At 44.9% G+C, this 17,233-nt stretch overlaps 1 protein-coding gene across 1 annotated transcript in view; it reads right to left on the bottom strand.

Annotated features, from left to right (window-relative positions):
• LOC133283093 (PSME3-interacting protein-like) overlaps positions 1-12,892 on the bottom strand; it is a 193,159-nt gene extending 180,267 nt beyond the window's left edge. The window contains exons 1-5 of the mRNA XM_061479577.1: positions 12,743-12,892; positions 12,453-12,551; positions 9,719-9,840; positions 2,067-2,200; positions 197-261 (exon numbers count right to left, since the gene is read on the bottom strand). Of these exons, the coding sequence (XP_061335561.1) occupies positions 197-261; positions 2,067-2,200; positions 9,719-9,840; positions 12,453-12,551; positions 12,743-12,887 (565 nt within the window). The 5' untranslated portion in view covers positions 12,888-12,892. The remainder of the gene's footprint in view (positions 1-196; positions 262-2,066; positions 2,201-9,718; positions 9,841-12,452; positions 12,552-12,742) is intronic.
• Positions 12,893-17,233: the final 4,341 nt, after the last annotated feature.

Genomic DNA, 17,233 nt, shown 5'->3' with positions numbered 1-17,233 from the left:
ATTTTCTATGAAGACTGTTGTCAGTACCTATAGTTACCATTTCTGCTGCTTTAAGAGAGAACATGCTAACTGTGATCTGTGCTGTCTTGCATAATGAAGGACCAGACAAGCAAATCCTCTATCAGATTTAACACCAAGTCAGTTGCTGTTCAGGCAAGAGACAGCCAGCTTGCCACATGCAGAAATGAGGACATACCTTGATTCTTTTCGTCATGATCAGTATCTAGTTTCAACCTCTTCACACTGTTACCACCATCTGAACTGTGGACAAAATAAGAAAGTGTCTTGTTCCTCATAAGGTAATCATTTAATTACTGTGAAGTTAAAGTCACATCTTTGCCTCAAATGCTATAGCAAATGCCAGTGGTATCCCCTGATGACCATCACCACTTCTAACTGCTATTGAGTGGAGCTCCTTGGGGAACATGCAGGATCCTAGACATAGCCAACACCTACATTGCAAGTAGGTTAACCTGGGAAACAGACACATTTGGACTCTGGGAGTCCAAGTTAGACCTCTTGCACAGCAGCCCAGAGCTGCCTATTCAGCTGGAAGTACCTCAAAGGAGATCATGAATGATGACCTGAGCTTTAGCCACTCCACATGCCCACAGGCTTGCTCATGTGGATGATGACCATAGTTGCTGGTGCAACACCCATGTCTCTTCCCTTCTATAGTTTCAGTTTCTTTTTACGCCCCTCTTGTATGTTCCCAATCTTAAGCCATCCACATAAACAAATGCTTCCCAGCTTCAGCTGTGATGAACTAAAGTGATAATGTATGAGCATCCTTATGCATTAACTCTTTCCTGTCCCTGTCAGAGCATACAGTAAAGATAAAAGGTTTTAATAATAATACATCTTTTACAGGAAACTACAAAGCTCAGAGAGCAGATGTTGATCTCATGCTACACTTGGTTTTGTACAGTTTGCAATAAAAGATAAGACAGCAAAAATAGAAGACGGCAAAGCAAGTCTGTGATGGCACTGACATGTCAGTTAAGCTGCTCTCTTCAAATCGATGCCATCTGCAGACTTCAGATGTGCCATTAAGCACATGCCAGCTCCTTCTCTACATTCTACTGTGTTAAGTACTAGTAGTTATAAGAAAAAAAAACAACCCACTCAACCCCCCCCCCCTCAAAAAAACAACAACAACGACAAAACCAAACACACCCCAAAACATTTTTGGCTGCTTGTTATCAGTTCAAGGCTTTTCTTCTCTGCCTTCCAAAAACCCAAACTACTACCCAACCCTACACACATTAGGTGGTAGAAGTACTTACTTCAGTTTTCAGACATGCAATTACTGCTGTACTGGTAGCTAAACATCACCCTACAAGATAAGCTTCTAAAATAATCTCTCATTCTTTGGGACAAAAACACTGACTGAATTTTGAGATGTCAGTAATCATCTTAAGTATTAGATGACTCATCTGTGGGAAAGAACCCTGGTCCCACATTGCCTAGTTTCTCCAGAACCTGTAGCACACCAGCAGCTGTGTTTGCAGGCCATGATCAAAACAGCAAACAGGTCACAAACCCAGCTACCATCTCCCTGGGATGGAAAGAGTGCAAATCAGTGAGGAACAAGGGAAGTTTGCCTGATACCCTCAGGATCAAATTGGTACACCAAGCTCTTCTCTCGTAACCTCTGTCTCCCCCATGCTGCCCCCAGCAGCAATTAAAACACAGATAAAAATCAGTTGATACACTATGCAAAGCTGAAGGAAATCACACAAGTGAGGTGACACTGATATCTATAAAGAGAGACGTAAAATAGATTCCCCCTAGATCCCCAAACGAGATTGGTCAAGCCTGGCAGTCTAGCATAAACAGTCTACCCACTTGCTTTTACACACACTTACCTATTTGAATTGCGTCATGTTTCTCCCACAGTTTGTGAGAGCCTATGGAAACAAGGCTGGTCTTTTCTTCTACCTCCCCTCTTTTTTCTTTAGGGCTAAAGTTCACACCTCACTCTCTGAAGGCAGTATTGGCCTGCCTCACTTTACACTACTAACTGGGTTACGTTACTCACGAATTTATAAAGGTGCAAAACTAACCTTCTGTGTTTCACAGCTCCTGCTAACAGCTTTGCCTGAGAGAATGTGTTCTTGTTTTCCATGGACTTCATGGGCAATTTCTTCTCAGTTTCCTTCTTTGGGTCCACACTGACTCCCACTTCAGTGAGAGTGCTGTGAACTAAGGGTTAAGGATCAACCAGGAAGAAATGGCGAGAACAGATACTTCCTCTCCTGATATATTTAGCCAGCTCTGCTGACAGCAGCAACTGAAGTTCATTCACATAGTCTATCAAAATAACCTTATTTGTAATGACATTTAACTGACATCTTTGGCCAAGACAGCAGAGACTTCACCCTCTGGGTGTGGAGTTCTCTCAGTATTAATATCAGCTCTCCCTGTAAAGACATCCAGGCAGCAGATCAGGAGATGCTTTTCTGAAGGCAGAAAGGTGCAACACACGACACATCCAGCACCCATAAACATACCCAGCATCCTGCCTTTTCCTAAAGGTCTTAGGAAATCAGAAAGGTCAGACTGGACTAACAGGGTGTCGTGGTTTAAACCCAGTCAGGTAACTCATTCACTCACTCCCCCCCCTTCTTTCCCTCCCCCTACTCCAGGAGGGATGGAGAGGAGAATCGAAAAGAATGCAACTCCCACAGGTTGAGATAAGAACAGTTTAGTAACTAAGGTATAACACAAATCACTACTGCTACCACCAATGATAATAATGATAAAGGAAATAACAAGGGAAGAGAATACAACACCTCAGCACCAGCCGACCAATAACTTGCCCCCCTCCGCCCGACCAAGCATCGACCGATACCTCCTCCAACCCTGCAGCCTCCCAGCCCTTCTGGCTAACTCCCAGTTACATCTTGGGCATGACGTGCTGTGGCATGGAATACCTCTTTGGTCAGTTTGAGTCAGGTGTCCTGTCTCTGCTTCCTCCCGGCTTCCCTTCCTCCCTGGCAGAGTATGAGGATCACAAAGTCCTTGGCCAAACCAAAACATCACTATCAGTTCTGTTCCCAGGCCGAAAGTCAAAACACTGCACTGCACCAGCTACCAAGAAGGAGAAACATGACTGCTACTGCTGAACCCAGGACATTATCCACCCCTTATTCCATACCATTCACGTCGTGCTCAGATCCCACATTTTCAATATACCATCACTCTTATCTAAGTGCATGGACCAGTAGCTATAAAGCTGCTGCGTCCATCTGGTCCATGATGGCAGGCTCCATCTCTTGTAACAGTCTTCCAGAGCAGGAGAGACTGTGTGCAGTGTTCACACTTGTGAATAACCTGGGCAATAGTGTCCATTGCTAAGTCCACCCCTTGATCATAAGTCCATCTCTATGTTGCATCTCTGCTCTGATGGCCTGAAGTGCCATAGGCCCACCAGGCTCAAAATAATTCACTGTCCCCTTCAGCAGTTTCTGCAGCTTGTTGCTGGGGACTCCATACAGCTGCCTTCCATCTCCGATGCTTCCAAAGCACTGGAGGGGCCCAGTGGACTAGATACTTGCCCATACTGTCCCACACACCCTGCCACTCATGACTGTCCAGCCTTGGGGAAAATCTCTTGGTCCCCCTACATTGTCATCTAACCCCAAACAAGACCCAAACCTGCCTCTGCTTAACTTTTGAGATCAGACAAAATGGTTGTGGGTAAAACACAGTCTGTGTGTGTGCCAACATGCTGATCCCCATCACAATCAGCAGGCAGGTCCCAAGGATACCCAAAGGCCATTCAAAACCTCCAGAACTCTCACATGATGCTGCTGTACTTGTCACTGGGGCTGGAGTAGCTGCTGTGCTTGCCGGCTCTCCCACCACCAGCTTCTCTTTTCCCGAGTCCAGATCTTCCTCCTCTGCCTTGCTGGGAAATGCTGCGTGGTCTCCTGCGTCGTCCTGGGGCTCGGCGGGCGGCTGCCGGGGAATGCTCTCGACCGTCGCGGGGCTCTGCTCGGCCGCGGGGCTCGGCTCTTCCGCGGGGCTCGGTTCCTCCACCGCCTTATCCCGCTTCTCGGCAGCCCCTTCCTTCTGCTCCTCGACCGCCCCGACCTCCTCCACCGGCAGCCGTCCCCTCGCGGCCTCCGGCCCTGCTCCCGCCGCCGCTTGCTCCCCGGGGCCGCTCTCCCGGGCCGATTCGGCTGCCGTCGGCTGCCGTCGGCTGCCGCCGGCTCCCGGGGCCGCTCCCCCTCGGCTCCCCACAGCCTCACGAAGATGGAGAGTAGAGTGAGGACCAGGACGGTGAAGAGCAGCTGGACGGCCAGGTACAAGTCCACGGCCATGTCCGTCCCGCCCTGCTGCTGGAGCCCACCCGTGTTACAAGCCATTGCCATAAAGCACAGTGAGACAAGAACCTTAGCCCAAGCCCCACACTTGATAAACACTAACACAGCAAATACCGGCTCTAAGTAAGTTACAACATTCTGAAGCTGTGAGATCAACAAGAACAACTCTGAGAGCCAATAAATCAGCATTGTGACGAGTGACTATTAATCTGGTCAGATCTGTCGTTATCTCAACCCTTCGTGCCCCACGTTGGGCGCCAAAAAGAACTGTCGTGGTTTAAACCCAGTCAGGTAATTCGTTCACTCACTCCCCCCACTTCTTTCCCTCCCCCTACTCCAGGAGGGATGGAGAGGAGATTCGAAAAGAATGCAACTCCCATGGGTTGAGATAAGAACAGTTTAGTAACTAAGGTATAACACAAATCACTACTGCTACCACCAATGATAATAATGATAAAGGAAATAACAAGGGAAGAGAATACAACACCTCAGCACCAGCCGACCGATAACTTGCCCCCCTCCGCCCGACCAAGCACCGACCGATACCTCCTCCAACCCTGCAGAGACCCAGCCCTTCCGGCTAACTCCCAGTTACATCCTGGGCATGATGTGCTGTGGTATGGAATACCTCTTTGGTCAGTTTGAGTCAGGTGTCCTGTCTCTGCTTCCTCCCGGCTTCCCTTCCTCCCTGGCAGAGCATGAGGCTCACAAAGTCCTTGGCCAAACCAAAACATCACTATCAGTTCTGTTCCCAGGCCGAAAGTCAAAACACTGCACTGCACCAGCTACCAAGAAGGAGAAACATGACTGCTACTGCTGAACCCAGGACACAGGGGAAAGAAAAAAAAAAAAAAAAGCAGCACAATACAATACTTCCCCTCTCTATGGGGATCAACGCATTTGTAATTCAAATTTGCTGCTTCAACCCCTAAATCCTTACAAAAAATATAAGTAGCAATATGTGGGCTCACTTCCATTCCTCCAAACCTCCTTTTGCTAAGTCCAGCAGACAGCCTACCACAGCAAAACAGTTCAACTTTATGGTTTGGTACTTATTACTCTAACTTTTTATCTCATCTCTCTGTAAGTGCCACAAGGCTACTACTGCCAGTTTGAACACCAAACCCAAGAGGAAGGAGACACATCTGACTAAAGGGTGCATGTGGTTCAAGATTCATCCAAAAAGATTGTGACAGCACAGGAAAACTAAGTAGCTTGAAACAGTGTTAGAATCATGGGATGCAGCTGAAACCTGTAATGAGGAAGAGAAGCTTAAGCAGGTTGTTAGACAGGATAAGGAGGAGCTTGGTCTGTTATTAAGGCACAATCACACTAAACAGGTCTCCTTCCATGCAGGACCTAGTCCCACCCTGATAACTGTTCATGTCCAAGCTATCCCTGATGAAGCAAGGTCTGTCAAAGATCCTGTTTGTTAATGAGGTGCCAGTAGAGTCACAAAAACTTCTGCAAAACTTTTAAACTCCACATAGCAAAGGCAAATCAACCCGATTTAAAAGGGTATTTGTTTATAAACCTAAATCTAACCTGATTGCAATTCCACTGATCATATGACATCACCACAAGCTGGAGTTTCACAGGTGCCCCAGTTACTGCAGACAAATTGGACAGTGAATTTTACACCAATGGACCATATCCATGAAGTCATAGTTTTTTCCTCACTGAACATCTGCAAATCAAAAAAGCCTTACACCTTCCTTTGAAGTGACACACTCAAAGTCTCCAATCACTTTACAATTAGGAGTATTCTGATGCCATTCCTTCTTGGATTTTCCTGAGGATACAGTAGTAACCCAGACTGCTCCCTATCTCAACTGAAAGCCATGTCAGCCAAAACCCCTGCTAAGTTTTATTTCAGATGGCAGAGGAGTGCCATCCTGTGGCTATCAGAAGCAATCTGAAAGCTCATTGTGTCAAACATGGTTTGATGTTGCAACACACGATTCCACACACCAGTGTTCAACTTCTGTGTGTCCATTCGTTACCTTGTTGCATTCTAACACTGTGCTACAAAAGCCAGGCTGAGGAACCCAAAGGCTTTTCTTTTAAACAATACCAAATTACAGGGTTTTCACTTCCATCCAGAATGCCATTCTCCTGACACACCTCAACTACCAGAGACACAGCGCATTTTTAATAGATATTTTCTATGTACTGCTACCATTAGCAAATTTAACACTATCTAGACAAGAAGCATCCCCTCTCAGGAAGACTACATTAGAAATAAACCTCTTGATATTAAATGTCAGCAGCATTTAAAAAGCTGTCCTACAGAAAAGCCTGCTTCTTGGGAGTGGGACTTTTCCTACATTTACATAGGATTTAAGACAAGAGGGTGCTGTTTTCAAACACTTCCTGGGACTGGCTTTAAAAAATAAATAAAAAAATAAATCTTTAAAGTTTAAATCTTTAATCCTTGGGTGACATGGTCTAGTGGGAGACATCCATGGCAGAGGGGTTGGAATTCAATGATCTCAAGGTCCTTTCCAACCCTAACTATTCTATGATTCTATGAAACACTGTCAGACCAGCGGGGTCTGGATAGGGCAAGAAGCAAAACCCCCTAGTTGTTCATGTAGGAGAAAGTAAAATTCCTATGCATCCATGCATATGAATTTCTTGTGCTTGAGAGTGCATTAAAATTTTCCACGGCATATTTATCCTTTAAGGAACATGATTTCATGTAGAGGTTTTTACCTTGAAAGTAATTCCTCTGGGTAGCTTAAATTGGGTGTTATACCAAGAAAAAGACCAAATAATCAAACCCAAGAGGTTGACATTCCTCTTATTAGTTTGGAAGAGCACTTGAACAGTGCCTATAGATCCAGCACATTTACCTAGCATCCACTGTTTTTTGTCACTGTACTGATAAACCATTAGTAACAACCTGCAGATGCAAAAACACCTTTTCTATTTCAAAAGCATACCACCAAAACTTTCAAAACACAGGTGAGTCATTTTGCAAGTTTCCCTGAGGTTACTTGAAATATTATGGTTAAATAAAAATAAAAAAAATTAAAAAATGGAAAGGAATGAGCAAAACTTCTCAGTTCCTCATGAAATGAGGCAACTATAAAACATTCTCCCTGCACCCACTCCATCAGTAATAACTTCTGCAGTTTAATTTACAGCAAGACTTCAGATACAAAGCCAGACAATATTTCCAAGACTGCAAATACTGAGGTTAGATGGACTGTACATGTTGAACAGGCCCTGCTCACTAAATTCAGGGATCCATGTGTTATGTGGCTAATTCAAGACAGCCTAAGATTCCCTCTGGGCTAGTATGGTTCACCCCAGATGTATGTGACCTAACTAGAGCTGTCAGCTGCTTCCACAGGACAATCTTATATGGCACATCCCTGAATCAGCCAGACCCACAAGTAACAATCACCAAAACTAAATATTGAGACAAGGAGGCACAAAATCACAAAATGAAAAATAAACCTTTGTAAATAAGTAGAATCAGTTTTAAGTAATGTTAAGTTTGATGGCTTTGTAACAGTAGCAATGGAAAATAACTGAGGTACATGTTTCACAGAAAAAAAAATAGTAGAGTGCAGCTAGAGAACATAATAAGAATTATTGTATAGGATAAACTGTTGTAGTTGGCGTAGTTTTAGGTCCTTATTACCTTAGTACAACAATAAGTGTAAGAAAAACAGGATAGAAAAACAGGACGTGGGGATGGGGAGTAACTGGGACTAGCAGGTGTCCAGGATGGGCTGCAGCTAAACTAACTGATAAGAAGGACAGGATGATTGCTATGTCTGCAGTGTAACTGAACCAATTAAGCTGGTATAAACATTATCTACTGCGGGTGCTTCAAAGGCTGCCAGAAGTGATGAAGATTGTTGGAAGAAGTAAACGACCCTCAGAGACCACCACCACATTTTGTACACATGCGGGGAAACTTTCTGGAAAATGATGAAATTCATTCGCAACCTCATGAATATGTATGTAGTAATGAATATGTATGCCCAGTGATTATGTAAGGACGGCTTGTGTAGCAATACAGAGACATACGCTAGGTAGAGCTATCCTCCGTGTCTCCTGGCGCCGCAATAAAGAATACCTGCTTGTCAACTTAAACTTCGTTGGCGAGTTCCTGGAGATTTCTCCGAATTAATTTATCCTATGGGCATCCCATTTTGAGATCCAAGAAATCAAGAAAAAATTCCAAATCATTCAACCAACTGCAACCTATTTCTGAAGTGAAAAAAATGCATGAGCATTGACAGGGCTTTGAACAACCTGGTCTAGTGGTAGGTGTCCCTGCCCGTGGCAGCAGGTTGGAACTGGATCAGCTTTAAGCTCCCTTCCAACCCAAACCATTCTAGGATTATTGCTTTTTCATAAACACATTGCTGAGATAACTTAGATGCTCTTCTCAGAACACATGCTCTAAATTGTAAAACATTAACTAATACAAGGTAATGCAGACCTTTGTAGCATTGGCACTATTCAGCTTCACTTGATGACTGGTTTTAGTCACCTCCTTGTGCCAACAAACTCATTTATGTTAAAGCAACCTGGAGAACTTGTGCTTTGCTCACTGATGACTTAAAATGGTTTTTATCAGGAGGCAAGAGACCATCAGGTTCTGCATAGATTCAGTAAACCTCAAAAAAACAATGCTTAGCTTAGCACAGAAATCCTCAAATCATTCCAACCTACCTTGACTGGCATGATCTAAGAGAAAACACATCCTATATTATTTTCTAGCACATCTTGAAAAATTGGCATTTAACAGCAAAGCCAAACTATCCTGCTCCTAATACTGCCTAAAAGTCTGTATTACCCAAAGGAGCTGAGTCTCCATGGGCACTGACTTCCCAGAAGAAAGTCAGCACATCTGCACAGATGTATGTAATTTCTCATCCTGCAGTTATCAGCAGGAGAGAAAGTAGATAAGACTTCAAAACAATAACAGAGAACCATTCAAATGTTATTTCAAACAGGCATGTTAAAACCAGCCAATATGCAGTTAAAAAAAGAAACAAGAACATTTACTTTCCAATAAGAAGCAAAAGATTAGCAGTAATATGCTGATTTTCCTCTATGTTCTTTTACTCTTTTTAGCTATGGTATTTCATGCCCTTAATAACAGGGAAAACTAAACCAAAATCCCAAACAAGTGGAGGGGGAAAGAAAAGTACCAAAGATGTGTAGGCTGAGGAGGAGGGAGGAACATCAAACATTACAGTGGGAGATCCAAGTTGCAATGAAAACATTAAATGTTAAAAAGTCTATCATAGCACATGTTCTGTAATGCAGTTCTATAGAAGCAATGTTTATCACAGAATAAAACTAGCCCTGTCTCTACTCCTCCTCTATACAACCACCAGCCATTTTAACGTAAAGGATATTCTGTATTCGTTTAGTTCTTTCAGCTCTTCTTCTATCGGTTGATTTTCTAGTAGCTCTTGCTGCTGAGAAACTTCATCAAGGAAATGAGTCTCATCTTCATCTAAGCCTCTTACCATATTTTCTGAATAAAGGAAAAGAATGCATGTTGATAAGCTAAAACCACTTAGGAAGCAGCTGGATTCTGTAATTAAGGAGTAGAAAGACTAGAAGTCTTTCCCATCCACTTTGCTAGCAGTCAGTTTCCTGGTGGCTACCTGAACAAGAATTGCTTAGTCAAATCACCAATGATGACCTGAATCAAGAGTTTACCTCAGTAAACTGTAAACTCTCCAGCTGGAAAGAATCCTGTAGGCACAGTTGGAGACTTTTATGCATTCATGCTGCCATCTGTACTTTCCACTTTTCACCACCAAAAATACAAGTGACACTTGAGAGACAGGAAATAACTTCCACTTCTCCTTATTTTAGTTACATAATCAGTCAGAAATAATTTTTTTAAAGTTGAATTATAGAGAATGGAAAGAAATTCTTCCCTGTGAGGGTGATGAGACGCTAGCACAGGTTGCCCAGAAAAGCTGTGGTTGCCCCATCCCTGGCAGTGTTCAAGGCCATGTTGGACAGGGCTTGGAGCAACCTGCTCTAAGTGGAGGGTGTCCCTGCCCGTGGCAGGGGGTTGGAACTAGATGAGCTTTAAAGTCCCTTCCAACACAAATCACTCTTGTGATTCTATGATTATTCTTCATTTAAAATGTTGTAACAGTCTACTAAAATTACTTTACTTTGAAAAGGAAGACATACTTGCAATGCTGAATAACCCAGCAGAAAGAAGAACTGCTAGTCTGCGTACCGGTTTTTATCTGCACAAAAAGTTCAGAGTGTAACTAAGTTTGTGTATTTATGTGAACACAATTCTTCAGCATTAAGGTGTTTCTCCTCCCAAGTCCCATCACCAATTCTGACAGATCAGAATGACAGTGCACTAAACTCGTTTTCTACACCTCCAAAATTCCCATGGATAGAAAAATTATTTATGAACATTTTAAGGCAAATTCAAGCATATAAGGGGACAAATCTTGTCACAAGTGGCCAAATTGAGATGAACTCTGATGAGGTAAAACTAGTGGTCCAAAGTCCACCCAACACTAATTGTCAGTTAGTCAGTTCCTCCCACAGAAATTTGGCTATAGGAATGATTCTAAAAGCATCTACTACAAAACAGCAAAAGGCAGTCATGGTCATCAGTGCTGTACTCAATAGCATCTGCAGGGGCAGGGAGCATTACCTAAGGAAACTCAGATTGTCCCAAACATAAAGGTAAACATGATTTTGTCACATCACAAATGCAAGAGAAATTCTAGACAGAATCCAGCTAGGCAAATTCGAGCTTAAAGAACACAATCATTTAGGGGCAAGGCTTCCAGCTAAAGAACAAAAATGGATCAGAACCCACCTTAAAATGGAGTCTCACAGTATCATCCCCACTTCTCTTTAGATAAGAGCCAATAGCTCCCTTTTTCCCAAAATGGTGGACTAATAATTTTCTAGTTCTCATTATCATCTTTGCACTCAGCAGCACATATACAGGTGATACAATGCAAAGGATTTTCTATAAAACCAGAAATTCAAACATCAGCAGAAATTAGGTTTCTACTTCATCAGAAGAGCTAAACACCTACTTTTAGAATAATCAATGTTTAGTCATCTTGAGCTTCAACTCACTTTTGTGTCAACTAATTATGGCTTGGAAATCTAACAGCTGCTGAACACAGGGCTTTTTTTTTTATTGATTCAAATAGAGTTTGTTGTGGTTTAAGCTCAGCTGGTAACTCAGAACCACGCAGCTGCTTGCTCACTCCCCTCCTTTCTCCCCCCCTCTCCTGGGGGGATGGGGAGGAGAATCGAAAGAATACAAAACTACTACTGCTACCACCAAAAATAATAATAAGGGAAATAACAAAGGGAGAGAATATAAAACTAAAAGGAAAAACAAAACACAATAAACCAAAGTGATGCCAAATACAACTGCTCACCACCCACCGACTGATACCCAGCCTGACCTGAGCAGTGATCTGGGCCTTCTGGGTGACTCCCCCCAGTTATATTGGGCATGACATGCTGTGGGATGGAATACCCCTTTGGCTAGTTTGAGTCAGGTGTCCTGCCTTTGCTTCCTCCTGGCTTCCCCTCCTCCCTGGCAGAGCATGAGACTCAGAAAGCCCTTGATCAGAGCAAGCATCACTTCACAACTAAAAACATTATGTTATCAGGACTGTTCTCAGGCTAAAGTTGAAAACACAGCACTGCACCAGCAACTAAGAAGGGGAAAAAATAACTGTTACAGCTGAAACCAGGACAAAGTTCAAGAGTCTCAAAACCATATTACATTTCCACTCCTCCAGGAATTGGTATCAGGGAATTTTTTGATTTAATTGTGCAAAATAAGCCAAGCATTCCATGCTTTACAGGAATGCAGCTTTGAAACTGCAAGCAACTTTTGAGGGTCACACCTGCACAGTGCTGTCACAGGGCCCAGGACAATGTGTTGTCTGCAGGAACATCTACCACCCTTGAACAATACAAGACATGAATAATACTTTTCTGAAGCCTCTATTTATCTCTCAGAGACAGACAAAACACAGATATGTCCCTCAGTCAGATGTTGTACACAGCTGTTGCACACAATACATGCAGCTTGCTGGGTTTTGGTTCAAAATAGTAACTACAGGTGCTTACTGAATTTAAACTGCTCCTCAAACTCCTTCTGCTTCTTTTCTCTCTGTTCCTGAAGTATTTCAGACAAGGAATGTGAGCTGTATGCCTCCTCTGGACATTCTGAAAGGAAGGAACAAATCGAGAAATGAGACCATACATTAGAAACACTAAAACACCAACAGATCTTAGTTCCTTTATGTAGAAACCTTTTGAAATCGTAGAATACAAACTATTACCTTTTATTTCTGTTTTCCACAAAAGCAAAATATTCTCAGATCTCCTTCCTAAAATTATTAAAATTTATCCCATACCTTCTGGATCCTCAGGTTTTCGGACCTTTTCCCATTCCTCTTGCCTCCTCTTCCATCGCTCCTCTAGCTCAGATTCAGACACAAATCTCTTGTTAATCACAAGGTCAGCAGTATCATTTGCCCCATCCATTGTGGAAGAGCCCATCCTAAAAACACAATATGAAAGACGTCACAGACCTGATTTCACTTATCAGTGCATAACAGGTTACTACACAAACTGAAAAACAGACCTGCAGCACTGGTAATAATTTCAGTTCTCTAAAGACCACCACACTGATTGAGATACCTACTGACGTGGTTTAAGCCCAGTCAGCAACCCAGAACCACACAGCCACTTGCTCACTCACCCCCCTTCTTCCTCCCCTCACTCTCAGAGGGATGGGGAGGAGAATCGAAAAAATGTACCTCCTAGGGGCTGAGATAAGAACAGTCCAGTAACTAAGGTATAATACAAAACCACTACTGCTATCACCAATAATGATAAGGGAAATAATAAGGGAAGAGAAGATAACCGCTCACCACCTGCAGACCGACACCCTGATATAAGGAAAGCAAGTGCCTGGAAAACATAGGGTTAAAATACTTTTAACTTAGCTTAGGTCTAAGATAGAGAACAATGTTTGTGTTGTAAGTCTGTGGTGTGATAACAGAACTTAGTAGTCTTACTAACAAGAGTTAATTGTTTCCTTTCATCCTTCTAATGAGTGAAGTATTTCTTACCATCCTTCTAATTATCAGTTAGTTTGGAGACAGTGACTCCCGAACATCTGCTAGCTTGGGAGGCAATAAATTTTGTACATGAAGGGCACATGCACTGTTTTAAATCTTTGCCAGCTATCAGAAACTTGCAGATATGGCTGGTTTCAGCTAATTTGTGATTACTGGGGCATCCAACTGTGCCAAAGGTGAAAAGTGCACCCTGAGGAAGACTGCTTACTTCATCTTGAAGACCCCTGCCCATGACCATCAGAGGGCAGTGCGCAAGTGCCAAAAGGGAGGAAACTTATGATAATGAGTACCTAAACTAATTGTAATATTCCCCCCCCCCCCCCCCCCCCCGATCGAGAACCTAATGAATATGTATGTTTGTGTGTAATGAATATCTGCTTGCTTAACCCCTCAGGGTGCAAGTTAGGAGGAGGGATCCCCCTTGCACCCGGTGCTGTAATAAATATACCTGCTTTATAACTCTCTCTGAGTTGTAGAGTCTGATTCTGTGCTTCAATTTGGCACCCCAGATGGGACCATCTCTGTCCGGGTGCGAGACCTGCTGAGGACGGGACTCCTCTGGGCGCACCCGAGATTTCTCAGGAGGACTCCCCCACTCACTCAGATCACCGCAGGGGCAGACAAGGACCATCACTAGTGAATCATCAGGTATGTTTGAACCAGGTAAAGGGGATACCTGTAAGTCGTAAGGAGATGTCCTATGCGAGGTAAAGAGCACGGGTGCTCACCCAAAGGGTTTGGTGTATCGATACACAGGTGGTAGGTAAAAGCATATACCTGGCTGCTGGCATACACCCACAAGAAGCAGGGGGCATCTTGTGGTTTGGGTCCTACAAGACACAGGGAGTGACTTGTGGAAATGGTTTTGGGTCTTATTGGTATTTAATTATTTCGTAGCTTGTTACAGTAATGATTTTGGCCTTGTGATTTTGGTACTGGTGACAGGATGTTATAACTGTGTGTCGTGGTTTAAACCCAGTCAGGTAATTCGTTCGCTCACTTCCCCCCCTTTCTTGCCCTCCCCCTGCTCCCGGAGGGACAGAGAGGAGAATCGAAAAGAATGCAACTCCCATGGGTTGAGATAAGAACAGTTTAGTAACTAAGGTATAACACAAATCACTACTGCTACCACCAATGATAACAATGATAAAGGAAATAACAAGGGAAGAGAATACAACACCTCAGCACCAGCTGACCGATAATTCGCCCCCCAAGCCCGACCAAGCTCTGACCGATACCTCCTCCAACCCTGCAGTCTCCCAGCCCCTCCGGCTAACTCCCAGTTACATCCTGAGCATGACGTGCTGTGGTATGGAATACCTCTTTGGTCAGTTTGGGTCAGGTGTCCTGTCTCTGCTTTCTCCTGGCTTCCCCTCCTCCCTGGCAGAGCATGAGGCTCACAAAGTCCTTGGCCAAACCAAAACATCACTATCAGTTCTGTTCCCAGGCCGAAAGTCAAAACACTGCACTGCACCAGCTACCAAGAAGGAGAAACATGACTGCTACTGCTGAACCCAGGACATTATCCACCCCTTATTCCATACCATTCACGTCATGCTCAGATCCCACATTTTCAATATACCATCACTCTGATCTTAGTGCATGGACCAGTCCCTATAAAGCTGCTGAGTCCATCTGGTCCATGATGGCAGGCTCCACCTCTTGTAACAGTCTTCCAGAGCAGGAGAGACTGTGTGCAGTGTTCACACTTGTGAATAACCTGGGCAATAGTGTCCATTGCTAAGTATACCCCTCGATCATGAGTCCATCTGTATGTTGCATCTCTGCTCTGATGGCCTGAAGTGCCATGGGCCCACCAGGCTTAAAATAATTCACTGTCCCCTTAAGCAGTTTCTGCAGCTTGTTGCTGGGGACTCCATACAGCTGCCTTCCATCTCCGATGCTTCCAAAGCACTGGAGGGGCCCAGTGGACTAGATACTTGCCCATACTGTCCCACACACCCTGCCACTCATGACTGTCCAGCCTTGGGGAAAATCTCTTGGTCCCCCTGCATCGTCATCTAACCCCAGACAAGACCCAAACCTGACTCTGCTTAACTTTTGAGATCAGACAAAATGGTTGTGGGTAGAACACAGTCTGTGTGTGTGCCAACATGCTGATCCCCATCACAATCAGCAGGCAGGTCCCAAGTGTACCCAAAGGCCATTCAAAACCTTCAGAACTCTCAAACGATGCTGCTGTACTTGTCACTGGGGCTGGTGTAGCTGCTGTGCTTGCCGGCTCTCCCACCACCAGCTTCTCTTTTCCTGAGTCCAGCTCTTCCTCCTCTGCCTTGCTGGGAAATGCTGCGTGGTCTCCTGCATCCTCCTGGGGCTCGGCGGGCGGCTGCCGGGAAATGCTCTCGGCCGTCGCAGGGCTGGGCTCGGCCGCGGGGCTCGGCTCCTCCGCGGGGCTCGGCTCCTCCACCGCCTTCTCCCGCTGCTCGGCAGCCGCCTCCTTCCTCTCCTCGACCGCCCCGACCTCCTCCACCGGCAGCCGTCCCCTCGCGGCCTCCGGCCCTGCTCCCGACGCCGCTTGCTCCCCGGGGCCGCTCTCCCGGGCCGATTCGGCTGCCGCCGGCTCTCGGGGCCGCTCCCCCTCGGCTCCCCACAGCCTCACGAAGATGGAGAGTAGGGCGAGGGCCAGGACGGTGAAGAGCAGCTGGACGGCCAGGTACAAGTCCACGGCCATGTCCGTCCCGCCCTGCTGCTGGAGCCCGCCCGTATTACAAGCCATTGCCATAAAGCACAGTGAGACAAGAACCTTAGCCCAAGCCCCACACTTGATAAACACTAACACAGCGAATACCGGCTCTACGTAAGTTACAACATTCTGAAGCTGTGAGATCAACAAGAACAACTCTGAGAGCCAATAAATCAGCATTGTGACGAGTGACTATTAATCTGGTCAGATCTGTCGTTATCTCAACCCTTCGTGCCCCACGTTGGGTGCCAAAAGGAACTGTCGTGGTTTAAACCCAGTCAGGTAATTCGTTCGCTCACTTCCCCCCCTTTCTTGCCCTCCCCCTGCTCCCGGAGGGACAGAGAGGAGAATCGAAAAGAATGCAACTCCCATGGGTTGAGATAAGAACAGTTTAGTAACTAAGGTATAACACAAATCACTACTGCTACCACCAATGATAATAATGATAAAGGAAATAACAAGGGAAGAGAATACAACACCTCAGCACCAGCTGACCGATAACTCGCCCCCCAAGCCCGACCAAGCACCGACCGATACCTCCTCCAACCCTGCAGTCTCCCAGCCCCTCCGGCTAACTCCCAGTTACATCCTGGGCATGATGTGCTGTGGTATGGAATACCTCTTTGGTCAGTTTGGGTCAGGTGTCCTGTCTCTGCTTCCTCCTGGCTTCCCCTCCTCCCTGGCAGAGCATGAGGCTCACAAAGTCCTTGGCCAAACCAAAACATCACTATCAGCTCTGTTCCCAAGCTGAAAGTCAAAACACTGCACTACACCAGCTACCAAGAAGGAGAAACATGACTGCTACTGCTGAACCCAGGACACTGTGTTATTAATTGTTGTTTGTTTGATTGAATTTTAGTCTCTGTCTCAAGTGTTGTAACTGTGTGGAGTGTGTCTGTGGGATCCCATATGTGTGTGAATGTGATATTGATAATGGAAAATCAGCAGAGTGGACAGATCTTGAAAATGTTATTTAGGGTGCATTTTGGCACATTGGAAAGAACTGGGAGGGTCTCCTGGGGGCTCAGTAAACAAGAAAACATTGGTAAAATATTGTA

This window comes from Pezoporus flaviventris, unplaced genomic scaffold, assembly GCF_033815535.1.
Source record: "Pezoporus flaviventris isolate CSIRO_AGI_PZ_B2104156 unplaced genomic scaffold, CSIRO_AGI_Pfla_v1 ptg000153l, whole genome shotgun sequence".
In the NCBI taxonomy this organism is placed as follows: Eukaryota; Metazoa; Chordata; class Aves; order Psittaciformes; family Psittacidae; genus Pezoporus; species Pezoporus flaviventris.
The sequence above is the reverse complement of the archived record's forward strand: the minus strand, read 5'-3'. Positions and strand labels throughout refer to the sequence as shown.